General features: G+C 46.6%; 1 protein-coding gene and 1 pseudogene across 6 annotated transcripts; both read left to right on the top strand.

Annotated features, from left to right (window-relative positions):
• Nucleotides 1-7,350: 7,350 nt before the first annotated feature.
• Nucleotides 7,351-22,590, top strand: LOC145540543 (histone-lysine N-methyltransferase PRDM7-like). 6 transcript variants are annotated; one of them, XM_081575108.1, is made up of 11 exons: nucleotides 7,351-7,449; nucleotides 8,506-8,603; nucleotides 9,010-9,133; nucleotides 9,441-9,548; nucleotides 13,891-13,940; nucleotides 15,732-15,888; nucleotides 16,991-17,092; nucleotides 17,309-17,580; nucleotides 18,239-18,306; nucleotides 19,424-19,617; nucleotides 21,293-22,590. In XM_081575108.1, the coding sequence occupies exons 2-11, from the start codon at nucleotides 8,529-8,531 to the stop codon at nucleotides 22,156-22,158; spliced, it is 2,016 nt and encodes a 671-aa protein (XP_081431234.1). In that variant the 5' UTR covers nucleotides 7,351-7,449; nucleotides 8,506-8,528; the 3' UTR covers nucleotides 22,159-22,590. The 6 variants fall into 6 exon arrangements, with proteins under 6 accessions (XP_081431234.1, XP_081431232.1, XP_081431231.1 ...); XM_081575106.1 differs by having other exon boundaries at nucleotides 7,404-7,449; nucleotides 21,290-22,590; XM_081575105.1 differs by having other exon boundaries at nucleotides 7,404-7,531; nucleotides 21,290-22,590.
• Nucleotides 10,404-10,535, top strand: LOC145544025 (small nucleolar RNA SNORA26; annotated as a pseudogene).
• Nucleotides 22,591-27,616: the final 5,026 nt, after the last annotated feature.

The following is a 27,616-nucleotide window of genomic DNA, read 5'->3' as shown; positions in this document are numbered from 1 at the left end:
GAAGGAGCAGGTTCCCCGCAAGTGACGGAGTCAGACTTCCCTGCGAGAGCCCAGGAGTCTCTGGTGGAAGCGGGGGTCAACACTGTGGCCTCAGGCAAAACAACAGGGAGGGAACACAGCCCCACTCATCAACAGAAAATTGGATTAAAGATTACTGAGCATGGCCCCGCCCGTCAGAACACGACCCAGTTTCCCCCACAGTCATTGTCTCCCATCAGGAAGCTTCCATAACTCTCTTATCCTTATTCATAAGAGGGCAGACAGAATGAAAACCACAATCACAGAAAACTAACCAAACTGATCACATGGACTACAGCCTTGTCTAACTCAATGAAACTATGAACCATGCTGTGTAGGGCCACCCAAGGCGAACAGGTCATGGTGGAGAGTTCTGACAAAACATGGTCCACTGGAGAAGGGAATGGCAAACCACTTCAGTATTCTTGTCTTGAGAACCCCATGAACAGTATGAAAAGGCAAAAAGATATGACACTGAGAGACGAACTCCCCAAGTTGGTAGGTGCCCAATATGCTACTGGAGAAGAGTGAAGGAATAAGTCCAGAAAGAATGAAGAGATGGAGAAAAAGTGAAAACAGTGCCCAGTTGTGAATGTGACTGGTGATGGAAGTAAAGTCCGATGCCATAAAGAACATAGGAACCTGGAATATTAGGTCCATGATCACGGTAAATTGGATGTGGTCAAACAGGAGATGGCAAGAGTGAACCCTGACATTTTAGGAATCAGTGAACTAAAATGGACTGGAATGGGTGAATTTAATTCAGATGATCATTACATCTGCTAGTGTGGGCAAGAATCCCCTAGAAGAAATGGAGTAGCCCCCATAGTCATAAAAAGAGTCCAAAATGCAGTACTTGGGTGCAAGCTCAAAAATGACAGAATGATCTCTGTTCATCTCCAAGGCAAACCATTCAATATCACAATAATCCAAGTCTATGCCCCAACTACTAATTCCAAAGTAGCTGAAGTTGAATGGTTCTATGAGGCCTACAAGACCTTCTAGAACTAATACCAAAAAAAAAGATGTCCTTTTCATCATAGGGGACTGGAATGCAAAAGTAAGAAGTCAATCAGACTATACTACAAAGCTACAGTCATCAAGACAGTATGGTATTTGCACAAAGACAGAAATATAGATCAATGGAACAAAACAGAAAGCCCAGAGATGAATCCACACACCTATGGACACCTTATCTTTGACAAAGGAGGCAAAAATATACAATGGAGAAAAGACAATCTCTTTAACAAGTGGTACTGGGAAAACTGGTCGACTACCTGTAAAAGAATGAAAATGGAACACTTTCTAACACCATACACAAAAGTAAACTCAAAATGGATTAAAGATCTAAATTTAAGACCAGAAACTACAAAATTTCTAGAGGAAAACATAGGTAGAACACTCTCTGACATAAATCACAGCAAGATCCTCTATGACCCACCTCCCAGAGTAATGGAAATAAAAGCAAAAACAAACAAACCGGACCTCAATTCAGTTCAGTTCAGTTGCTCAGTCATGTCTGACTCTTTGCGACCCCATGAATCGCAGCACGCCAGGCCTCCCTGTCCATCACCAACTCCCAGCGTCTACCCAAACCCATGTCCATCGAGTCGGTGATGCCATCCAACCATCTCATCCTCTGTCGTCCCCTTCTCCTCCTACCCCCAATCCTTCCTAGCATTAGGGTCTTTTCCAATGAGTCAGCTCTTCGCATGAGGTGGCCAAAGTATTGGAGTTTCAGCTTCAACATCAGTCCTTCCAATGAACACCCAGGACTGATCTCCTTTAGGATGGACTGGTTGGATCTCCTTGAAGTCCAAGGGACTCTCAAGAGTCTTCTCCAACACCACAGTTAAAAAGCATCAATTCTGCGGTGCTCAGCTTTCTTCACCGTCCAACTCTCACATCCATACATGACCACTGGAAAAACCACAACCTTGACTAGACGGACCTTTGTTGGCAAAGTAATGTCTCTGCTTTTAAATATGCTATCTAGGTTGGTCATAACTTTCCTTCCAAAGAGTAAGCGTCTTTTAATTTCATGGCTGCAAGCACAATCTGCAGTGATTTTGGAGCCCCCAAAAATAAAGCCTGACACTGTTTGCACTGTTTCCCCATCTACTTCCCATGAAGTGATGGGACCAGATGCCACGATATTAGTTTTCTAAACGTTAAGCTTTAAGCCAACTTTTTCACTCTCCTCTTTCACTTTCATCAAGAGGTTCTTTAGTTCTTCTTCACTTTCTGCCATAAGGATGGTGGCATCTGCATATCTGAGGTTATTGATATTTCTCCCGGCAATCTTGATTCCAACTTGTGCTTCTTCCAGCCCAGCGTTTCTCATGATGTACTCTGCATATAAGTTAAACAAGCAGGGTGACAATATATATCCTTGACACACTCCATTTCCTATTTGGAACCAGTCTGTTGTTCCATGTCCAGTTCTAACTGTTGCTTTCTGACCTGCATACAGGTTTCTCAAGAGACAGGTCAGGGACCTAATTAAACTTAAAACCTTTTGCACAATGAAGGAAACTATAAGCAAGGTGAAAAGACAGCCTTCAGAATGGGAGAAAATCATAGCAAATGAAACAACTGACAAAAAATTAATCTCAAAAATACACAAGCAGCTCATGCACCACAATACCAGAAAAATAAATGACCCAATCAAAAAATGGGCCAAAGAACTAAACAGACATTTCTCCAAAGAAGACATACAGATGGCTAACAAACACATGAAAAGATGCTCAATATCAATCATTATCAGAGAAATGCAAATCAAAACCACAATGAGGTACCATCTCACACCAGTCAGAACGGCTGCCATCAAAAAGTCTACAAACAATAAATGCTGGAGATGGTGTGGAGAAAAGGGTACCCTCTTACACTGTTGGTGGGAATGCAAATTAGTACAACCACTATGGAGAATATTGTGGAGGCTCCTTAAAAAACTGGAAATAGAACTGCCATATGACCCAGCAATCCCACTACTGAGCATACACACCAAGGAAACCAGAACTGAAAGAGACACCCATACCCCAATGTTCATTGCAGCACTGTTTAGAATAGCTAGGACATGGAGGCACCCTAGATATGCATAGGCAGATGAATGGATAAGAAAGTTGTAGTACATATACACAAGGGAATATTACTCAGCCATTAAAAAGAACACATTTGAGTCAGTTCTAATGAGGTGGATGAAATGGGAGCCTGTTATTCAGAGTGAAGTAAGTCAGAAAGAAAAACAGTATATCAATACAGTATATTAACACATACATGTGGAATTTAGAAAGATGGTAACAACGACCCTATACACAAGAGCAAATGAGACACAGCTGTAAAGAACAGACTTTTGGATTCTGTGGGAGAAGGCGAGGGTGGGATGATATGACAGAATAGCATTGAAACATGTATATTACCATATGTGAAACAGATGACTAGACAAGTTCGATGCATGAAACAGGGCACTCAAAGCTGGTGTCCTGTGACAACCCAGAGGGATGGGATGGGGAGGGAAGCCGGAGGGGGCTTTGGGACAGGGGGACACATGTACACCCATGGCTGACTCATGTCAACGTATGGCAAAAGCTACCACAATACTGTAAAGTAATCAGCCTCCAATTAAAATAAATAAATAATTTTTTTAAAAAGTAGGAAGTCAAGAGATACCTGGAGTAAGAGGCAAGTTTGGCCTTGGAGTACAAAATGAAGCAGGGCAAAGGTTAACAGAGTTTTGCAAAGAAAATGCATTGGTCATAGTAAACACCATCTTCCAACAACCCAAAAGAAGACTCTACACATGGATATCACAAGATGGTCAATACCAAAATCAGATTGATTATGTTCTTTGCAGCCAAAGATGGAGAATCTCTATACAGTCAGCAGAAACAAGACTGGGAGCTGACTGTGGCTCATATCATGACCTCCTTATTGCAAAATTCAGACTTCAATTGCAGAAAGTAGGGAAACCCCCTAGGCCATTCAGGTATGACTTAAATAAAATCCCTTATGATTATACAGTGGAAGTGACAAATAGATTCAAGGGATTAGAGCTGATAAACAGAGTGTCTGAAGAACTGTGAACGGAGGTTCCTAACATTGTACAGGAGGCCATGATCAAAACCATCCATCAAAATGAAATGCAGAAAGGCAAAAGGGTTGTCTGAGGAGGCCTTACAAATAGCTGAGAAAAGAAGGGAAGCTAAAGGCAAAGGAGAAAAGGAAAAAGATATACCCATCTGAAAGCAAGGTTCCAAAGAATAGCAAGGAGATTAAGAAAAACCTCTTAAGTGAACAAGGCAAACAAAAAAAAATAGAAACAATAGAATGGGAAAGAATAGAGATCTCTTTAAGAAAATTAGAGATACCAAGGGAACATCTCATGCAAAGATGGGCACAGTAAAGGACAGAAAAGGTATGGACCACTTCTGAAGCAATAAATATTAAGAAGAGGTGGCAAGAATACACAGAACTTTACAAAAGAGATCTTAATGACCCAGATAACCACGATGGTGTTATCACTCACCTAGAGCCAGACATCCTGGAATGTGATGTCAAATGGGCCTTAGGAAGCATCACTATGAACAAAGCAAGTGGAGGTGATGGAATTCCAACTGAGCTATTTTAAGTCCTAAAGGATGATGCTCTTAAAATGCTGCACTCAATATGCTAGCAAATTTGGAAAACTCAGCAGTGGCCACAGGACTGGAAAAGGTCAGTTTTCATTCCAATCCCAAAGAAAGGCACTGCCAAAGAATGCTCAAACTATTGCACAATTGCGCTCATCTCACATGCTAGCAAAGTAATGCTCAAAATTCCCCAAGTGAGGTTTCAACATATGTGAACTAAGAACTTCCAGATGTTCAAGCTGGATTTAGAAAAGGCAGAGGAACCAGAGGTCAAATTGCCAACATCCACTGGATCATAGAAAAAGTAAGAGAGTCCAGAAAAACATCTACTTCTGCTTTATTGACCACGCCAAAGCCTTTGACTGTGTGGATCACAACAAACTGTTGGAAAATTCCCAAAAGATGGAAATACCAGACCACCTTACCTGCCTCCTGAGAAATCTGTATGAAGGTCAAGAAGCAACAGTTATAACCAGACATGGAACAATGGACTGGTTCTAAATTGAGAAAGGAGTACTTCAAGGCTATATATTGTCACCGTGTTTACATAACTTTTGTGCAGAGTACATCATGTGAAATGCCAGGCTGAATGAAGCACAAGCTGGAATCAAAATTGTCGGGAGAAATATCAATAACCTCAGATATGCAGATGACACCACCCTTATGGAAGAAAGTGAAGCAGAACTAAAGACCCTCTTGATGAAAGTGAAAGAGGAGAGTTAAAAAGCTGACTTAAAGCTCAACATTCAGAAAATGAAGGTCATGGCATTCAGTTCCATCACTTCATGGCAGATAGATGGGGAAACAATTGAAACAGTAACAGACTTTATTTTCTTGGGCTCCAAAATCACTGCACATGGTGACTGAAGCCATGAAATTCAAAGACTCTTGCTCCTTGAAAGAAAAGCTATGACCAACCTAGGCAGCATATTAAAAAGCAGAGACATTACTTTGCCAACGAAGGTCCACCTAGTCAAAGCTACGGTTTTTTCAGTAGTCATGTATGGGTGTGAGAGTTGGGCCATAAAGAAAGCTGAGTGCCAAAGAAGTGATGCTTTTGAACTGTGGTGTTGGAGAAGACTCTTGAGAGTCCCTTGGACTGCAAAGAGATCCAACCAGTCAATCCTAGAGGAAATCAGTCCTGAATATTCATTGGAAGGAATGATGCTGAAGCTGAAGCTCTAATACTTTGACCACCTGATGTGAAGAACTGACTCATTTGAAAAGACCCTTGATGCTGGGAAATATTGAAGGCGGGAGAAGAGGATGACAGAGGATGAGATGGTTGGATGACATCACCGATTCAATGGGCATGAGTAAGCTCTGGGAGTTAGTAATGAACAGGGAAGCCTGGCGTATTGCAGTCCATGGGATCACAAAGAGTCAGACACAACTGACTGAACTGAACTGATTAGGGGAAAGAATATGAAGAATAGATATCTATATCTATATCAAGAATAGATATCTGTATCTATACCAGACCAGCTGGAATGTAAGGGATGCTGATGGTGACTAGTTCTAACTGTCAAGACTTCAATCAACTGAAGCTTGGAGTCTGCCACAGCCCAAGACCCTTAATGAACATGCCTGTAAATTTAACATGTTAGTCACTTACTCGTGTCTGACTCTTTGCAACCCCATGGACCACCAGGCTCCTCTGTCCGTGGGATTCTCCAGGCAAGAATACTGGAGTGGACCGCCACGCCCTCCTCTGGCGATCTTCCCCACTTAGGAATTGAACCCGGGTCTTCTGCTATGGGCAGATTGTTTACCGTCTGAGCCACCATGAAAGCCTGAACATGCCTGTACCCATAGATTAAAGCTTCCCCAAGTTTGCAGTTTAGAGAGACACTGCTCTGGAAAGCTCCATGGTGTTCTCCATAGTTCTGCAAGTAATACACTTTTCCTTCCCATGAGCTTTGGCTGGGTTGTATCTTCTGACTCAACACCCCCCAAGAGGTAAACTCACTTTCCTGGTAATATTTCTCTGTCCAGACTCCAAACCACCACTTGATACTAAATCCACAGTCAGTTGTCTTGCTTCCAATACATGGAAATCACGTTGTTTTTCTGTGAGCAAAGCTAGTTAAGGGCCAGAAACAGCGTCCCTATTTTATCTTGTGAAGCCAGCAGGTGTCAAGCAAACTCAGCTCTGTGTATCCTTTGTCCTCCAGTCCGATGCTTCGTTTTACAGAAAACACTTGCAAGGCTTTGAGGTTTTATTTATACCTCATTTCTGAAGGCTTTTAATACCTACATTAAATATACAGATGACTCATCAGTGCCACTTCTACTTTGAGGCTTAAAATCCTCCAAGTTTTTTCTAACATACTTATTCCATGCCTTGCGTTTAAATCTTTGACCATATGTTGTTTATCCTGTGTCTCAACAGAATTTAGTTAATTGCACCCTTTTGCCCTGAATAATGCAGTACTCATCACATAGAGTTCTTGCCAAAACTGGATTTGACAAGGTAGGGCACAGGTGGGCCTAGAAGAAAGTCCGGGAGCATGACTACAGTCTGGGGGAGCCGAGATTCCAGTTGAGGGCGCTGGAAGGAAACATCGAGCCTGAGGACAACCCGCCCACTTGAGGATCCAGGCGTAAGAGGCCTTGCCTGAAAACAAGCAAAGAAAACGACCAAGATGCGCCTGCGCGCTGGAGGCTTCTTGACAGACACGCCCCCAGAGCAGCCAATCCCTGAGCTGTTGGGCGGGGCCTCCATCGTGCTCCGCACCCTCCAGGCGCCTATTGGCCAGACTGCCTCGGTCGCAACGCCGATTGGTCGCTCGTGCCTGACAGGGTACAGGCCGGCTGCTCGCCCTTCACTTCGCCTCAGCGCGGGAGAAGTGGACTTCGCTAGCTACTAGCGCGCCCCAGGCCGGGTTGGGCAGCGCCGCAGGACAGCGGGGAGACTGTCGGGAACACACCCTGAACAAACCTCATAAACCTTTAGCCTGACGGCTTCAAATTCCAGGGTGGGAGGCCCCAAATCCCGTCAGCTTTGAGGAATCTGAGTCCTAATCTGAAGGAAGCTTGCCTCTTGTCAGCTTCGGGGACTACAAGTCCCTTCACCCGCAGAAACACCGAATCCCCTAGTGCTGCGACCCTCAAATACCTAGAGTAACCCCAGTTCCCCTCAGCCTGAGGCACCCTAAAAATAGCACCGCAGAGAGACCAAATTTCCTTAACCTCAGAGACCCTGAATACCTCAGCCTGGGAGCTCTTAAAACTCTTCGTCCTCAAGATCCCAACTGTCCTGCCTGTAGGAGACCTAAAGCGCCTTAATAAAAAAAAAAACCCGATTTCCTCAGCCTCAAAGATCCCAAGTTCTCCCACCCTGCGCATTCTACATCAGCCAAAAGATCCCCAGTCCCCTCTGTCTGAAGATCCCAGTTCCTTCAGCCCGTGTGACCCAGCTCTCCTCAAGCCAAGTGACCCGTCCCTTAGACGTAGAACCCACGTTATGCCCAGATTTTTCTGAGTCCCCAGGCGGAGGTCCTCAGAACCCTTCTTGGAGAAATATTCCCTCTCCTGCACTGAAACAGAGCCCTGATTTCAGCCTGACCCCAGTCCAGCAGTTAGGAGCTTCCAGGTCTCCTCAGGACTCCCTCCGTCACCCACAGACACGTCCCTCCCAGAGCCTTTCCTCGGAGGGGCTGAACTGCAGGGGAACCATAGAAACCAAATCTAGTTCACATCAGGCTGGTCTGTCATAGCTGGTCAGGGTCCATCCATCCCACCAATACCCTCACCCCGACTCTCCCCTCACCTTCCTGCCCTGGACACTCCACCCAAGGAAGACAGACCAGGCTCTGGACAGTGGTCTGGGCTATCTCAGCACCTTCTTCTTCCACAGGCACCTTGGCCTTGAGCACTCCAATGGCCATGAGGCCGAACAGGTCTCCAGAGGAGAGCACTGAGGGAGATGCCGGGAGAACAGAGTGGAAGCCCACGGTGAGAGGCAGAGACTGCAAAGCTGGGCTCTAAGCCAGCTCTATAGGAAGGACACAGCGCTGGTCCCTGAGGGACCACAGACTGCTTGCCCGGGCAGCTGAGTGAACTTCTCTGTGAGCGTACACAGGATGGGAATGCCTGGTCTTGTCTGCGATGGTGGGGTGGAGTGGGACAAAACAGGACACTAGCATCGTCAACTGCTCAGTGTCCAGGGAGAGTTAGGAAAATGCTCAGTGTTTGTTCAGTTAAGCAGGACACAGTCGGGAAGGAAAGTCTTCATCCCTGCCTCACAGAGACCATCCAGTAGCTTCAGGCTACTCCCTGCATAAAAGGTGGAGGAGAAGGCCCAGCTCTAAGGTCTGACTTATATTAGTAAATCACTGATGAAATCTATTATTTTCCTTAGGCCAAAGATGCTTTCAAAGACATCTCTGTATACTTCTCCAAGGAACAATGGGAAGAGATGGGAGAATGGGAAAAAATCCGATATAGGAATGTGAAAAGGAACTACGAAACGCTGATTGCTATAGGTAACAGGAAGTGCTGGGTGCCTGTGAGCCTGGGAAACATGAAACAGGTCTTCACCCTCAGTGCTCACTTGGCCCTCTCTTAGGTGGCTTCATTTGCTCACAGTTGCCTTTTGTGTGGAGACTAACCTGGAGGAAATTTTTATTGTTTTGTACCAAAGGGAAGTTGACCCTGCAGTGCAGAGCTCACCTCTTGCCTTGTTCTAGATTCTCCCAGCCCATCCTACTAATTTCCCTGACTTTGTGACACTTTCCATTGCTTCTGTGCTTTGTTCCTCCTTCTTATAACAAATATTTTGCTTCTTTCCAGGTTTCAGAGCCACTCGACCAGCTTTCATGCATCACCGCAGGCAGGTCATCAAACCCCAGATAGATGACACTGAGGATTCTGATGAAGAATGGACACCAAGGCAGCAAGGTGAGGGGCCAGGAGGATTTAGCGGTGTCTTCCTGAAACCAGCCTGCACTTAGGTCTCAACTACATCTCAGCCATTAGCAAAGAAAACATAGTTTTCAGCATTCCAAAGTAGTTGTGGCCGAAAATTGACATAAGCCTGAGTGAAGATGAATGTATAGGTTTTCCAGTGTAAGTCTCAAAAGTTTTATGTTTAAAATTTATCATTCTTTTTAAATAGAATTATTTTTGCTAAACATTCTTAATGAAAGGCAGTTAAAGAAAACTTAGAAATAAATTCACCAAAGAGATTTAATACTAATCTCCTAATTGGTTATTGGATTAAATCTCTTAGAAGAGGAAATGATTAATATATTATGTCAAGATACATTATTTATGTATGTATATAAAACAACAACACATGATCTTCTTACCCTAAGGTGAAACTAATTCTTTGTTTTAATTCTGGGAAAGGGTTTGAGAGAACTGTTTATTCTCCCTGATCTTTCCCACATTTCACTGACCAGAGACAGCATCAGGTAAATAAAATGAAGCGCACTCATTATAAAATAAAAGTGAGCAGCTCACTTCCTCTTCTGCTGCTCAGACAGTGTAGAAGAGTTAATCTTGCTAGACTGGAGAAAACAATTTAGATAGTTCTATAATTCTCCATCTATGAACTTCTGCTCTCCCAGATTTTTAAAAATTGTTTATTTAGTTTTGGCTGCACTGGATCTTCGTGGCTGTGCACAGGCTTTCTCTGGTTGCAGTGAGTGGCTTCTCATCGCAGAGCACATGCAGGCTCAGTAGTTTTTGACACTGTGTCCTCTGCATCAACAGGCAGATTCTCATTCACTGTGCCACCAGGGAAGTCCTTCTGTTCCCTTAGGTTATTAAAACTAGTGGACACAGTGCCTTAAGAGGCTAACATAGGAGGGTAAAGAAAGTCTCCATAAAACCCAGAGAAGAGATTTTAGAACTCCTCTCTGGATCCTGTCTGGAGTCACAACTGAACCAGAAGATTTTAAGTCTTAGCACTTACTAGTATGTGTATAGTTAATACCAAAGTCATTAAATTTAAACTAGAAAAAAAATAAAACTAGTGAAAGGGACATGAAAACCAAACATTTGGTTGTCTGCAAAGGTTTTGACATGATGAGAGATTCTTCATAGGGAATACATACGCCACGGTTCACCATACCTCTGCACATCTTTATTTACCTTCTTAACAATTTCTGAGTGTATGGTACACTCTTGCTAATTATGTACGCATTAGTGTTAGTGGCCATAGTGTTAATCGCTCCATCGTGTCCAACTCTTTGCATACCCATGGACTGTAGCCTGCCAGGCTCCTCTGTCCATGGGATTCTCCAGGCAAGAATACTGGAGTGGGTTGCCATTTCCTGCTCCAAGTGATCTTCCCAACCCAGGGATCGAACCTGCGTCTGTTGCATCTTCTGCATTGCAGGCAGATTCTTTACCTCTGAGCCACCAGGGCTATATATACACATTGCTGTACAACAAATCTGTAGAACTTTTCCATCTTGCTTGACTGAAGCCCTAACCCACTGAGGAACAATTCTCTAATCCTTCCTCCTCATAGCCCTTGAAAACCATGATTATATTTTCTGTTTCCATGGATTTGATTAATTTAGATACCTCATAGAAGTGGAATTAGGCAATATTTGTCTGTTTTGGATTGGTTCATTTCACTTAGCATATCATCAAGGCCCACCCCTGATGTAGCATATGACAGAATTCTTTTTTAAGGCTTAAAAACATTCCATTGTGTCCATGTGTATATAACAAATGTAAGATATATCTTACATATAATCTTTGTTTATCCACCAATGAACATTTAGATTGCTTCCACATCTTGCCAACTGGGAATAATGCTGCAATGATGCATAGATGTCCACACTATTTATTCAAGATCTTGCTTTCAATTTTTTATGGAAATACACTCTTGAGTGCAATTGCTAGATCATACAGCATTTCTAATTTTCTGAGGAAACTCCATACTGTTTTCTATGAAGATTGCAACATTTTACATTTCCAACAATAGTGTATAAGGGTTCCAATTCCTCCATATCCTTACCAAACTTGCTATTGTCTTCTTATTCATATTGCCCATCACAGACGGTTTCAATTTGTATTTCCCTATTGATTAGTAATATTGAGCATCTTTTCATATGTTTGTTGGCCATTTGTGTATCTTCTTTGGAGAAATGTCTATTGAATTCCTTCTCCCACTGTGTTAGTCAGCTCAGACTGCCATAACAAAACAAACTGCATGCCTTAAATCACAGAAATTTGTTTTCTTACAATGATGGAGCATGGAAGTTTGATATCAGGGTGCCATCGTGGTCAATCAGGTTCTCTTCCTGACTTATAGGTAGGCTTCATATTGGTGAATGCTTATTAACCCCTTATCAGATACATATTTTACAAATATTTTCTACCATCCTTTTCACTCTGTTCACTGTGTCCTTTTGCTGCACAGAGGTTTTAAGATTACTGTAATCTCATTTGTCTATTTTTACTTTGTTACTAATACTTGTGCACTTGGTACCATATCTAAGAAATCATTGCTGATTCAGTGTCATGAAGCTTCACCTTTGTTTTCCTCTAAGAGTCTTATCAAGTCTCGCATTTAGGTCTTTAATCCATTCTGAGTTGATTTTTCTTCATGATGTAAGATGTTTGTTATTTTGCATATGGATATTTTGTTCCCCAGCACCATTCGTTATAGGGATTAAACTTTCCCTGTTGTCTTGACGCCCTTGATGAAGATCATTAGACCATGTATCCAAGAGTGTATTTCTGTTTATTTCTGGCTGTCTATTCTGTTCCATTGATTGACATGTCTGTCTTTATGCCAACGGGCTTCCTCAGTGGCTCAGCAGGTGAAGAATCTTCCTTCAATGCAGGAGACACAGGAGGTACAGGTTCAATCCATGGGTTAAGAAGAGCCCCTGGAGAAGGAAATGGCAACCCAGTCCAGTATTCTTGCCTGAGAAATCCCCTGGACAGAGGAGCCTGGTGGACTACAGTCCAAAAGGTCACAAAGAGTCAACACGACTGAGCGACTAAGCACACACTTTATGCCAAAACTACACTCTTTTGGTTCCTGTACTTTTGTAATATGTTCTGAAATCAGAGGCCTCCAGCTTTGCTGTTCTTTCTAAGATTGTTTTGCCTATTTGGGGTCCTCTGAGATTTGGTATTAACTGTAGGATGGATTTTCTATATCAGAAAAAAATTCCATTGGGATTTTAATAGGAATTGCATTGAATCTTTAAATTGCTTTGGGTAGTATGAACAGCTTAATAATACTAACTCTCCAAATCCATAAACATGAGATGCCTTTCTATTTATTTGTGTCAGATTCCTTTCAGCAATACTTTGTAGTTTTCAATGTATAAGTCTTTCATCTCCTTAAGTTCACTCCCAATTATTTCATTCTTTTTGATGCTATTATAAATAAGATTATTGGGACTTCTCTGGTGGTCCAGAGGCTAAGACTCCACACTCCCAATGCAGAAGACTTGGGTTCAGTCCCTGGTCAGGGAACTAGATCCCACATGCCGCAACAAAGACCTGGCACAAATAAATAAATAAAAATAAATATATTTTTTAAAATTTAAATTTAGATCTTGAATATAGTTTTAAAAAAATAAAAAATAAATAGGATTGTTTTCTTATTTTCCTTTTTGGAATGGTCATTGTTCATGCATGGAAAGATATTTGAATGTTGATTTTGTACCATGCAACTTTCTGTGCAGGTTTTTTTTGTGTGTGGAATTTTAAAGATTTTTCTGTACATAAAATCATGTCCTCTGTGAACAGACATAATTTTACTTCTTTCTTTCCAAATGTAAGCCTTTTTTTCCTTTTCTAACCTAATGCCCTGGCTAGGACTTCTAACATTATAGTGAATATAAATGTTGAGAATGGGCATCCTTGCCTTTTTTTCTGAATCTTAGAGAAGTTTTCAGCTTTTCACTGATGACTATGATGTTAGAGGTAGACTTTTCATATATGACCTTTATTATATTGCAGTCACTTCCTTCTATTTCTACTTTGTTGGGTATGTTTGTCATGAAAGGCTAGCAAATTTATTAGATACTTTATGGATATCAGATGAGGCACAGATGAAGTTTCATATTTTTTTTTAATTTTAAGAAAATTATGTAATGCTCCCAGTGGAAGCATAGGAGTTGATGATACAGAAATCATTTTCCATTCCTCCTTTGGTAATCCTTGTCCTTGTCACTCTCTGGCTCAGAATTATGTGTCCTTAATTAGAATGCCCAGTGTTTGGAAACATTTACCAACCAAAACACTGATTCTCATCATTTTTTAGGGAAACCTTCTTCAGTGGCCTTCAGAGTGGGGCACAGTAAACACCAGAAGGTGAGTATTTCCCAAATCCTGTTGCCAAAATATCCTTCTCATGAACTCAGTCACAGGTGAGGACAGGAGAGAACACAGAGCTCCTGGAGCCAGTTGCCTTCCTGTCCTGAGTCTTTAGCACCGTGTCTGGTATCATCACCATCTTTATAGTTAGTAAGAACAGCAACAACAGTAGGCTGTTCTATTGTTACTTTATTTTCCCAATATTTCAGACTTTAAGCATTTTATGTGAATAAACTTACTTAAACCTTAAAACAATCCTACAGTACCTATAAGTAGGTATATAGTTATCACCATTATAGACCACAAAACTGAGGTAAAAAAAATGATTGATTATATGCCTGAGATCACAGTATCACTGGTAGTGCAATCTAATCCAAAGCACTTTTTCTAAACTCCTTACAAAATGATTAAAACTTCCATAGTTTTATGGAGTTTATTCATACATCTTTATATCATTCATCTGAGAGATGTTTTCAATCTCAGTTATTTTGTGCTGTGCTAGGGAGGGATATGCTAAGACATCGACTAAGGGAAGCTTAAGGACATGCTGGGCAGTTTGTAGAGTGGACGGTCCAGGATGAAGAAGCTTAAGGACATGCTGGGCAGTTTGTAGAGTGGACGGTCCAAGATGATGAAGGCGACAGGATCCCTACCTCTGAGCCTCCCACTCCAATAAGAGGAAGCAACTCGCAACCCTGACACGCCTCTGGTTTATGACTGAAAAGCAACAAATAAGAAAATAACTGAAGGGCTTCACATAGGTTACCCACTTTTGAGTAGAAACTCATCATCTGGGCATCACTTCAAATGCTCATTCTTGCAGGAGGAAGTAACAAGTCCTGCCCCTGAGCTCTGATTAGGAAACTCTCATGTTTGGAATCATTTGTTTAGCCTGCCCTGTGTTGTGAGCTTTGAGAGCCTAGCCCATACCCATTAATTCTCAGAAGTCTAGACCCAGCTCAAAGCCCCCGAGGGCCCCCTGAATGTTTTGTGAATGAGTGACTCCACATTTAAACATTCATCTAGGATTAAGAAGGTCAAAGAATGATAAAGATAGTATCAGTGAGCTAGACTTCAAATATAGAGGCAGTTGAAGGGGTAAATTGATGGCACGGATGTACGCTCACATTCACACTGTACTAAATGGCTCACACAACGATTTGTTGAAATGTTATTAAATTTCATGTCCACTGTAACATTAAGAATTAGCATGTATACCAATTTACGGATCAGGAAACTGAGGAGAACCAGCTAGTCATACAGCCTTGTTCAAGCAGAACTGATGAGGCCAGCTACTTTAATTCCAAACATTGTCTCTAGGACACAGCAACCTGCAACTTTCAGCTCATTTTCTTTATTGTCTAAATGTGTTTCTGCCGATTGTCTTTTCTCTTCTCAATCTCACTGCTTTGTCACCTTATTTTCCAGATGTGTTTTGTCCCCTCTGTAATTTTCCATACTTCCTCATCCATCAAAGGTCCACTAATAAATAGAAAACCCCCGGATTTCTCTATGAGCCCTTACCCTCTTCTTTCCCTGACCTCCAGCTATTCTCCCTGCCTTGCTCTCACTTTTATGCAGAAAGTTGAAGGGAAAGAACCTTAAGATATGAATTCTAGTTTTGATTCACTACCCACTTAGGTCCTTATTTTACACTCCAGTGTTCAGACCCCCCCCCAGGTATTTCCAAGAATTGTCAAAGTATTAACTAAAGTCATGCATGTGACAACACTTCATAAAGTCCTAAAGAACTAAAGAAATGCATGTTGTCTTTTACTCACCTGGAAGGGAATGTCCAGGGCACCATTAAGTAAGGAATCTAGTTTGAAGGAATTGCCAGGAGCAGCAAAATTGCTGAAGACAAGTGGCTCCAAGCAGGCTCAGAAACCGGTGCCCCCTCCCAGAAAAGCAAGGACCCCTGGACAGCACCCCAGACAAAAAGTCGGTAAGAGAAAATTTGGGGAGTTCCTCTAATCCCTGTAGAAAAGCTAATAAGTATGGCCTAGGTGTGTGTCATGGACTTTGGGTAGGCTTGGGTTTAAGATGGACTGATCTGGAGAAGGCAATGGCACCCCACTCCAGTACTCTTGCCTGGAAAATCCCATGGACAGAAGAGCCTGGTAGGCTGCAGTCCATGGGGTCGCGAAGAGTCAGACACGACTGAGCGACTTCACTTTTACTTTTCACTTTCATGCATTGGAGAAGGAAGTGGCAACCCACTCCAGTGTTCTTGCCTGGAGAATCCCAGGGACGGGGGAGCCTGGTGGGCTGCCGTCTATGGGGTCGCACAGAGTCAGACACGACTGAAGCGACACAGCAGCAGATCTGAGACATGAAGTTAGCAATGGGGCCTTGGGGAAATCTTATACATTTTCTGAGGTCCTGATTGCTCATCCGTAAAGTGAAGATAAGGATACATAACTCATATAGTGTTAGAAAGCATTACATTAAATGCAAAAGTGCTGACACTTTTTTGAACTAAAAGTAGTTCAATAAATCCAGCTGTGATGATAGGGACCACGCTTTGTTAGTGTTTATGCCCAGACCTCTGCTCAATGCCTTATGAGTCATGTGCCCTTAACATATATTTTCTGAGTAGATGTGTCAGTGAACTATTTCCTAATTAAGAATGTTGGGAAGTTAAACCTACTTACAGGAAGTGCAGGACACTATCACTGAACCTGGCATCTGTGTTCAGTGTGGAGCCTCAGCCTCCTGAACCAGTAGTTAAAGGGAGAAGAAACAAAGTATAGAGAAGGGACTTCCTGGCGGTTAAGTGGTTCAGACTCCAGGCTTCCACTGCAGGAGGCGGGGGTTCCATTCCTGGTCGGGGAACTAAGATCCCACAAGCCATGCATCATGGCCAATAAATAAATAATGTAACATTGAAACATAAAATGACAAAAGTAAAAGTTTGAAAAATACATGTAAACAAGTTTTAACAAAGTGTATAGATGGACAGGTAGGAGATCTCACACTTTCCGATAAAACAGGGACTAACTCTCCAGACCCCACCAGCCTTGCTTAGCTTCTGTTCTCCATCTTAGAACTCAGAAGGAAGGAGATTGGAGTGAAGAGGTACAGCCTACGAGAAAGAAAGGGCCATGTGTACCAAGAGGTCAGCGAGCCCCAGGATGACGACTACCTCTGTGAGTGACCCTGCTGCCCCACTCACGGAGAAGGGGTTACGAGGCCTTGGTCCAATAACCTCACCTCACCGTTTGGTCCCCCAATCATCCCCTTCCTCTATGACTTGGGGTACAGGGTCCAGGCCAAATGCCGTGAGTGCCCCAGTTCTTTCTGAAGGTCTTTACGACCAGCAACATCACTATACCTCCCCTCATCCCTGTTGCTCTTGCCTCCAGATTGTGAGGAGTGTCAGAACTTCTTCATCGACAGCTGTGCTGCCCACGGGCCCCCAACCTTTGTAAAGGACTGTGCAGTGGAAAAGGGGCATGCCAACCGCGCAGCCCTCACTCTGCCGCCTGGGTTGAGTATCAGACTGTCGGGCATCCCTGAAGCTGGGCTTGGAGTGTGGAACGAGGCGTCCGATCTGCTGATGGGCCTGCACTTTGGCCCCTACGAGGGCCAGATCACAGACGATGAAGAGGCCACCAACAGTGGATACTCCTGGCTGGTGAGAAATACCCCTGTTTCCCTGTCCTCTGGCCTCTAATCCCTTGTGTGTGGTGGTGGTGGTGGGGGGTACTTCTTGTCTACCTGGGAGGATGCAGATGGTGATGACACGATCGGCAATGACACAGGCAGCCCTGTGTACTGTGTGCACTGGGCATGAAGGGCAGGAACACAGGACTTCCATCTAAAGGTCAGAGGAAGGTGGAACCACAGTGGTATAGGCACTCAGGACTTCTGTATAAAGGTCAGAGGAGAGTTGGGGCACAGTGGTACAGGCACACAGGACTTCCATCTAAAGGTCAGAGGAGAGGTGGGACCACAGTGGTACAGGCACACAGGACTTCTGTATAAAGGTCAGAGGAAAGGTGGGAGCACAGTGTACAGGCACATAGGACTTCCATCTAAAGGTCAGAGGAGAGGTGGGAGACAGTGGTCCAGATACACAGAGGTGACTCCTCCCTTGTGGAGCCCTTGCCTTCAATGAACCAAGAGACTCAGACTTGGAATGATGAATAAGGAGCTTATCGTGTGGTCCGACTGGCAGTTGAATCCATGCAGGCTGAAGAGCAACAATGACAGCAGAGAGGAATAGTCCTTCTATTACTTCCTACCAAAAAAAATAAGAGAAGAAAGCTTGTAACTCTTTTTCTGACACTCAGATCACCAAAGGGAGAAGCTGCTATGAGTATGTGGATGGAAAGGACACCTCTTTGGCCAACTGGATGAGGTGAGTGCAGTGAGTCTGCAGTTTGTAGATGTCCCTCCTCCCTCAAGCCCACACCCCTTTCCTTCTCAACCTGTCTCCCTCAATAGCTTTCACATCTTCTTTCCTCTTTTCCCTCCATATCATGCTTTTTCATTTCAAAAGACATTAGAAAGAAGGAAATAAAAATATAGCATGTGCCCTCAAAATACAAGTCTATATGCTGAACAAAACTGGGGGACTTGAAAACAACTTTAGGAGTCTAGATTCACTAGGAACACTTTAACTCACTTAATTGACACTTACCAAGCACTTAATGTTTCAGTTTAGACAGTGAACTTCATTACTGAAGCAGATCACACAACCCATGTCCTTTTGGAGAACATACTGCAGACAGACATTAGCCAATTGATTTTAGGAACAGTAACCTTAATTTTTCTATCTTTGAACTGCACAGAGCCAGGATAACCTAACACGGGAGACCTTGAGTCCATGTGGGCAACAACCTCCCCAGGCTCGGTTCCAGTGAGAAGTGAGCCCTGAGGTGTGGGAAGGAATGGGGGGCAGGATGGCCATGAGCATGGCCATTCTCTGAAGGCCTCTCCTTTCATCAGGGCAGGCAGAAAGTGAATAAACTATTACTGTTCTGGGTCTCAAGCTAAGTCAGAGCACTCTCCAAGTTTCCATGGAAGGGGGTGGGCAAGTAAATAGGGCCCTGGATACACGTGGGGAGATTGGAGGAAAACCTTGGGGGAGAAGGCAGGCTGGGGTGAGTGCTGAGGGGTGTGTGCTAGCAGAGGAGCACCAAGTCCTGTGGAATGAAAGAGAACTTAATTCGGAGTTTAGGGGAGCTGGAGGTCACCAGCCTCAGGGGCAGTCCAGGTGGAGACGTGTCTGGAACTGGGCTCTATAAAACGGCTAATTAGGTAAGGAGAGAAAAGCAGCCAAGAAGAGGACCAGAAACAGGATCTGGAAATGGGAATTCACACGGCCTGGTCGAAGGTGTGAACAGAAGGTCCCCATGAGGGGTGGTCGGAGCCACGGCGGCCTCAGAGCCTGAAGGCAAGGAGCTGGGCATGGTCCGACAGTGGAGGGCAGTCATCACCTGAGGTTTCTTTCCCTTTCCCGGCCTCGACCCCAGGTACGTGAACTGTGCCAGGGATGACGAGGAGCAGAACCTGGTGGCCTTCCAGTATCATGGGCAGATCTTCTACCGAACCTGCCAGGTGGTCAGGCCGGGCTGTGAGCTGCTGGTCTGGTACGGGGACGAGTATGGCCAGGACCTCGGCATCAAGCGGGACAGCAGGGGGAAGAGCGAGCTCGCGGCCGGGAGAGGTGAGCGCAACCCCTCTTCCAGCACCCCAGCCCATCCTGGGGAGCCTCCCTGGTCCGATTCCGAAGCAGAGTACAGTCCAGTCTAAAGTCAGTCAAGTCATCATTAAAATGCCTCAGAATTTGATTCATTTCATATGACTGTTAGGAAAGATTTTTATATTAAAAATGTTAGTTCTAATTTTCCAAATTTTATGCAAAAACTATGTCACATCACCTTCTGCTGAAAGGCTCAGAAGCAAACTGCAAGTTTCCCAGCACCGACCCGCCCTCTCACCTTTCCCTGTTTCTTCCTCATTTCCTCCCATTTCTAAGCGACACGTGTACAGTGATTTGCATTCAGTCCCTGTTTCAGTTTGTGGTCATGTGAGCTCATACTCTAAGCCAGACAGGGCTCCACCCACCGAAACAGACAGAACCACTGCCCTGGGGCAGCACGGGCTTCATACCAGACAGGGGCTGGTGCTCTGAGGAAAACAGCGCAGGAAAACTGCCTCGGATCAGCCTGAGCAGAGGGTGGGGTGTGGCGCAGGATGGTGGGGCAGGGTCTCTGCAGAGATAACACCCCTGGGAAACGATTCCAGGCAGGGGAGCAGCCAGTGCCGCAGCCCCAGGGCCGGGACGAGAGGCCATGCCGGTGGTCGCAGGAGGAAGCACAGAGGGAGAGGAAGGAGGCTGGACCGGAAGCCTCAGGGCCCGTGTCCACGTGCAGGCCCCGGGGGTCTTCCTGGGTGACACAGAACAACCGTGAGGCTTTCAGCTGCAAGCGGCATGTTCTCTGTTCTGTGACGATGCTTTGGTTCATTTTGGGGAAGAGACAGCAGCGGGGAGTCCCCTCAGAGGTCAGTTCATTGCCAGACACGAGGGGAGAGTGGGCTGGCTGAAGGTGCACGGGAGTGAGGGTGTGAGGAGTCTGGCCGGAGATGTATTCTTAAACAGGACTTCCTAGTGCATGTTAAATGGACTAAGACTGAATGAAATAAATGAGGTATGAATACTGGTGAGGCTTGAGAAAGGACATGCCTTTATTTTCTGATTTATGGAAAACTGAGAGAGGAGCAATTTGTGAACCAGTTGGGGCAGCAGGAGCCAGAGACCTGTAGTCAGTGGGACCTGGGCCACTCGGTCTCGTCCATTCTGAAACCCACTTCCTGCAGAGATCGGCACAAAGGCTGCTCTTTGAACCAGGAGCCACAAAGTCAGCTTTACTCACACCTGCTCTAACCACCCCCTGTGCTCCCTCCCATATGCAGGGAGCTCCAGGCCAGGCACCCCTAACTTAATAGACCCTTTCTCCTCACAGGGAGCCGCTCAGGAAGATTCCACCTAAGTCATCAAGTCTTATCGCTCAGTAGGGTAAAATACCTGTGACCACGGTGACATGACTTTTCAGATACTTACACGCAGGGAAAGGTCCCTGCAGATCCACCTCTATCAGGAGAGACGCTGCCTCTGATGCTGCGGGAAGGTCCCTAGTCTGGGTGATATGTAGAAAAGGCCCTTGACACAGGCTTCCTGGATTTCTGTAGATGTAGTGAACAAGAATGGAATGGAAAAGTGGACTGTAAAGACTCACTTGATGGGAGACAAATCGTGCGCTGTCAACACTTAGCTGATTAGTGGGCAGGCCTTCCCATGACAAACCAGCTACCTGACCAAAAGCTTCCTCTTTCAGCAGAACTGAAGCCCAAGATCCACCCATGTGCCTCCTGCTCTCTGGCCTTCTCCAGTCAGAAATTCCTCAGCCAACACGTCCAACGCAATCACCCCTCTCAGACACTCCTGAGACCATCTGAAAGAGACCACCTCCAAGCAGAGGATCCCTGCCCAGGCAATCAAAATCAGCAGCAGCGATATTCCGATCCACACAGCCCGAGTGACAAACCTGAGGGTCGTGAGGCCAAGGACAGGCCCCAACCTTTGCTGAAAAGCATAAGGCTGAAGAGGATTTCAAGGGCCTCTTCCTACTCACCCAGAGGGCAAATGGGGGGTTCTGGGGTGCATGAGAGAATGACAGAAGAGCCCAGCACAAGCCAGAAACTGAATCCAGAGGACACAGGCAAATTATTCTTGGGGGCAGGGGTCTCAGGGATTATGAGAGTCAAGTACGGAGAGTGTGGGCAAGTCTCCAAGGATAGGTCAAGTCTCATCACACATGAGAGGACACACACAGGAGAGAAGCCCTGTGTTTGTGGGGAGTGTGGGCGAAGCTTCAGTCGGAAGTCCAATCTCATCACACACCAGAGGACACACACAGGGGAGAAGCCCTATGTGTGCGGGGAGTGTGGGCGAAGTTTCAGTCGGAAGTCAGTCCTCATCAGACACCAGAGGACACACACAGGGGAGAAGCCCTATATGTGCAGGGAGTGTGGGCGAAGCTTCAGTCAGAAGTCCAATCTCATGTCACACCAGAGGACACACACAGGGGAGAAGCCCTATGTTTGCGGGGAGTGTGGGCGAAGCTTCAGTTTGAAGTCCAATCTCATCAGACACCAGAGGACACACACAGGGGAGAAGCCCTATGTGTGCGGGGAGTGTGAGTGAGTCATGACCAACAAACCACATCTTAGCCACAGGAGGATTACTGCAGCCACCCCATGCCTCAGCTCTAAGGGGGCCTCAGAGGAGGTCTATGACCCGTTACTGTCCCCAAGAGTATGAGGAGAGACTTCCCAGGTGGTCCAGTGGCCGAGACTCCAATGCAGAGACCCATGTTCAATATCTGATTGGGGAACTAGCTCCCACATGCTGCAACTAAGACACAGCACAGCCAAATAAATAAATACATAAATAAATATTTTAAAGAAAGAGTGTGATAAGCACAGAATTAGTTGATTAAATAGACCTTCCACTTTCATGACAGGAGAGGAGGTAGATAAACAGCAGAGGGTTTCTTAAGTGTTCCGGAGATGTTCATGCCAATTGCCTTCGTGGTTTTTTGTACTCCTCTTCTAATAAATTTTGTCTCCAAACAAATCTGAAGCCCAGACTATGTATGCATTCTCCCCTTATTACTGAGAGCAGTGGGGTCCAGTGGTAGCTGAACCCCTGGGAAGGCATAATTCTGGAGCCAGCACAGTTAGGCACTGGACAGTCAGTTCCTGGGTCCAGGGAGAGGAATCTAGGGTTTGAGACAGACTCATCAAGGAAGGGAATTCCCCGGCCTCCTGGGAAGTGTGGCCTCTCCTCCTTATAGAACTTGACCCTCCTTTGGCCTCTCCTGGTTGCCCTCTGGTTTCCTCTGTTTTCTGTGGCCTCAAAGGTGAAGGCTTCATGCATGGTGTGTGTGCGTGTGTGTGTGCCTCCCTCAGCCTGGGCCATCTGGTCTTTGCCGCTCCCTCAGGGTCATCACAGCATCTGGACTCCAGGTTCGACCACAGGGGTCCAGTTCTCAGCCCTGCCCTCAGCAGCTGTGTGACCTGGGGCAAGATGCTCAGCCTCTCTGTGTCTCTGTTCTCATCTGTGACACACGGTGGAGGCAGCAGCATTTTGGTCTGATGCATGAGCACAGGGAGAATCTGGCAGAGGCTGGCTGAGGATGCAAGCCCCACCTTTGCTGTTCTTTGTTTTTTTTTCTTCAATCTTTTCTTATTTTTTAATTGAAGGATAATTGCTTTACAGAATTTTGTTTTCTGCATGTCCTTCAGCCCCCACACCTTCTAGGTCTTCAGAGCTAGACAAAGAAAGGGCCGTTTAGGCACTTGGCTGCCCTGATGAGTGGGTATGAGCTCAGGGGTGCTAAGGGAGGGCGCCCTCTCTTCCCACTACTGCCGTTCCTGCTGAGCGGGGCAGCCCCAGAGCCCCTCCACAGACAGGCAGTGCCAACAGTCGTCCGCCCTGCCGAGAACAGAGCCTAGGGCCACGTGTGCAGGAAGTCCCTGTCCGGCCCCCATCCCACCCCCACACGGAGGGCCCTCGAAGCCCACACAGCGGCTTCTCTATGCACGGGCCTCGTACATGTGTCCACATGCTCTGGTCAACGCTGTCGCGACCTTGAAATTCTTAACTATGGAATAGTTCATCCTTACACCTCCCTTGTATGAGTGAAGTCTGATGGACCCCGGGGTGTGCTATGAGCAGAGCAGATACGCACACACGGGTCCCAGGGGTGACCAGGCTGCACGAGGGGACAAGGTGGACACAAAGGCCCCCCGGTGAGTGAAGGTGGGGACCGCATCAGGAAGCCACGCCTGCTTAGACCCAGAACTGAGCTCCGACACAGAGTGGAGGCAATGGCGTTCTAAAGAGTCGACCACACCCTCCCCTCTGTGAATGCCCTCTGCCCTGGCCTGGTCCTTCCAGGATGTGTTCAGGAGGCTGAAGTCCGCCCGGTCACCAGAAGACACCAAGGGGAGAGTGGTCCGCGGGACGGGAGGCAGAGGGTGCAAACTCCAGGACTGGGGGCAACGGCCCTCAGTTCCCTCCCTGTGCCAGGCTTCTGAAGCGTCTCAACATGAACCGTGTCAGTAATAACCACCCACTATTATTTTCTCGTTTCTTTCATGCTTTCTTAAAGGAACACATTTGTGGCCTGGTTTCCCTACAGGAAGGGAAGCGTATAGACTCCCCATCTTCTGTGGCTTTAGGCAGGGGCCACGAGAGGGAGAGTTAGGGGTGGTGCAGGCAAAGGGGCTTCAACTGGGGACCCAGAAATTTGCAGGGGCTTCTCACCTGCACCTCCCACCAGAGCTGGGCCTGGAATCCCCTGGAAGGCTGATCAGGTCAAAGTTTCTCCATCCCCTCCCCTCTCCTCAAAAAGCTGGCTCCTAGGCCAGCCCACAACACCCCCAAATCCCCATCACCCACAGCCCCGCACAGGCCCTCCCTCACAGATGTAGGACGACCTGGATGGTGGCAGGGATGGTGTGTGACCCCAGAGCTTGGGGTCTCAGCTGACCTTGAGCAAGGGGGCTGGTGCTTTACACACCCTCCCAGCCCAGGGAGCTGCCAGCAGCCACAAGCCACGATCTGAAGTGGAGTCGGGGGGTTGAGGTGGGGATGTGAGCTGTCTGAGGTCCCATCCTGTCCCCAAGACAGCAGCCAGGCCTCACCTGACACCGTGACTGCCCTGCACGGGCACACAGGACAGCAGGTGTCTCTGCGGCACGCTCCACCCTGATTGCAGCGGTGCCACAGCTGTACCAGCTGGGCCTGCGCGCTGCTCTGCTTGGCTGCCAGGACTCAGGGACCCTGGGTGAGTAGGTGAGGGCAGAGCTCCAGGGGTCAAGCCTGTCTTCAGCCACCAGATCTGCGCTGGTCGCCAGACTCATGAGCCCAACCAGTATCTGAAGCCTTTAGGAGAATAACACCACAGACGCTGACCTCAGAGCTCAGACTCCTGAAAACTTACTAAACAGATTATTTTTAGTCTTTTTTTAAAGTGGGATGTTGGCAGGAAGGGGGGAGGGGAATGACTTCCTTGGTGGTGCAGTGGTTAAAAATCCACCTGCCAATGCAGGAGACACGAGTTCCATCCCTGATCTGGGAAGACCCCACGCACCATGGAGCAACTAAGCCCGGGCACAACTACTGCAGCCCAAGGGCCTGGAGCCCGTGCTTCCCAACCAGAGCAGCCAGCACAGCGAGAAGCTCAGCACAGAAACGAGAGCACAGCCCCCACTCCCTACAACCTCTTCTCTGCCCGCATGCAGAGAAGACCAGCACAGCCAAAAGTAAATAAACAATCTTTTTTAAGTAGGAGGTTGCAGCATTCACTGCTGGTCCAGAGGCTAAGACTCTGAGCTCCCAACACAGGGGGGCAGCATTCAATCCCTGGTCAGGGCACTGGATCCCACATACCGCAACTGAAGACCCTGTGTGCCACAACTAAGACCCAGCGCAGCCGATTAAATGAATATTCAAAAGTAGGAGGCTGTTCCTCTGTGGCCATAGAAAACTGCAACATTTTAGCGAAAGAAAAAAAAAAGATATTATTTTGCAAGTTCTCGTGATTGATTGCAAAAATTGTCTCATAATATGCAGCTGTTTAAGAAAAAAAAGACACTTAGGAAAAAAAGGAACTAAAACCCACCCATAAATGTGTAGGAAACATCAATTACTGCAGCATCTGGCCACCACACACGGGAACACACGTGCATCTTTTTCTTCTTTGAAAGCTTTCAGCCTCCACCCACCTTCCCACCGGCCTCTGCTCTGCTCACCAAGAAGCCTGTGCTTTGGCCTCGTGACCGGGGCTTTCTGTTGAACTCAGGGAGGCGGGAGAGTGGGGCTGTGAGGTTGGGGGCACCGTCTGGCCTGTAGTGGGGAGAGAAGCGTGAGTGCGACCCCTCTGGGTCCAGTAACTCCGGGGGCCCCAGGGGAGCCACCCAGGAAGAAGCCTCTCAAACACCTTTCCTGCAGTTTCCACAGTTACAGCACGTCCCACGTCTCAGGGTTCGGCTGTGGGTTAACAAATCCTCTCTTGTTGGACATGAAACATGTTTCCACAGAGAATCTGCCCAGATCTTGGCCTAGTGGGTTCTCTTGTTGGACGTGAAAAGTGTTTTCACAGAGAATCTGCCCAGGTCTTGGTCTAGTGGGTTCTCTTGTTGGACGTGGAAAGTGTTTTCACAGAGAATCTGTCCAGATCTTGGCCTCAGTTGGTTCTCTTGTTGGACAGAAAAGTGTTTCCACAGAGAATCTGCCTGGATCTCAGCCTCAGTTGGTTCTCTTGTTGGAAACAAAAACTGTTTCTACAGAGAACCTGCCCAGATCTTGGCCTCAGTTGGTTCTCTTGTTGGACGTGAAAAGTGTTTCCACAGAGAATCTGCCTGGATCTCAGCCTCAGTTGTTTCTCTTGTTGAAAACAAAACGTATTTCCACAAAGAACCTGCCCAGATCTTGGCCTCGGTTGGTCCTTTTCTTGAATGTGAAAAGTGTTTCCACAGAGAATCTGTCTGGATCTCGGCCTCGGTTGGTACAGATGTAACAGGCAGTACGTTCAGGGCTCAGGGAAGTGAGTTCTCAAGCTTCCTTTAGGGCTACAGCACCTCCTCACCCCCACCCCTTCCACGGTCATGGAGCCTTATCTTCCAGAGGAAGGTGTTTGGCAACATCAGCCACAAAGACACATACTGAAGAGGATAAAGGCCATGGCAGGTGGGCCCGGGTGTTCCTGGGGTAGCAGAGGGGCCTTGGACACTCCATGCTGGGCCCCTGCCCCACCGGCTACTCCTCCCTCTCGCTGGGCATGCAGCTTTCACCTCCTGGGTGCCTGCCAGTGAGGAGCTCCCAAGACACCAAGCTGGGGTTGGCGATGGGCGAGCTGGATGCCAGGAAACCTGAGACCCTGCCGCAGGTCAGTGCACTGTGGCCAAGGGCCGGCCTCACTGAATGGTCAGGCCCTGTGCATCCAGGACACCCTCTCCGGACCCCAGGTGGAGGCGCTGCTGCCCCCGGTGCGCACCTGGGTCTCAGGAGAAGGAAGAGAGACCGGGTTGTCCTTCCCACCTCCTGCCCAGAGAATGACAAAGGCCAGCTCCCAAAAGTCGGCGCAGGGTGGGCAGAGTGAGTGCTTGGGTCTCACGGGGTCCCTGTGAAGAGGGCTTTACGCTGACTGGATCCCTCTTGGCTGGTTCTCCTTCTGTGTTGTCTTCACATTAAATCTCACAAGGACGAGGCAGTCCTGGTGCCCAAACATCACTCGCCCAGGTGCCAACAGCCCTCCTTATTTATTATGGGCAGGGAGACAGGGTGGCTGGTGTGACGCTGCCCTGGACCAGAGAAGAGAGCCCCTAGGGTGTGTCTCTTCTGCCTCCTGAGACCCAGGTGGGCATGGGGTCAGAGCACACCCACCTGGGTCCGGAGAGGGTGTCCTGAATGGACGGGCCTCACTGCCCAGTGTGGCTTCAGGGGGGACGGGTGAGAGGGGCACTAACTCCCTTTTAAATATTTCAGACACCACTGAGCTCCTTTTGGTTTTTGGTTTCAGATCTTTTTGAGATGGTCCATTTTCAGAGTCTTTATTGAATTTGTCACAATATTGCTTCCATTTTACGTTTTG

The sequence above is a fragment of the Giraffa tippelskirchi genome, chromosome 3, assembly GCF_054371585.1.
Source record: "Giraffa tippelskirchi isolate mGirTip1 chromosome 3, T2T-mGirTip1v1.2.pri, whole genome shotgun sequence".
Lineage (NCBI taxonomy): Eukaryota > Metazoa > Chordata > Mammalia > Artiodactyla > Giraffidae > Giraffa > Giraffa tippelskirchi.
The sequence above is the reverse complement of the archived record's forward strand: the minus strand, read 5'-3'. Positions and strand labels throughout refer to the sequence as shown.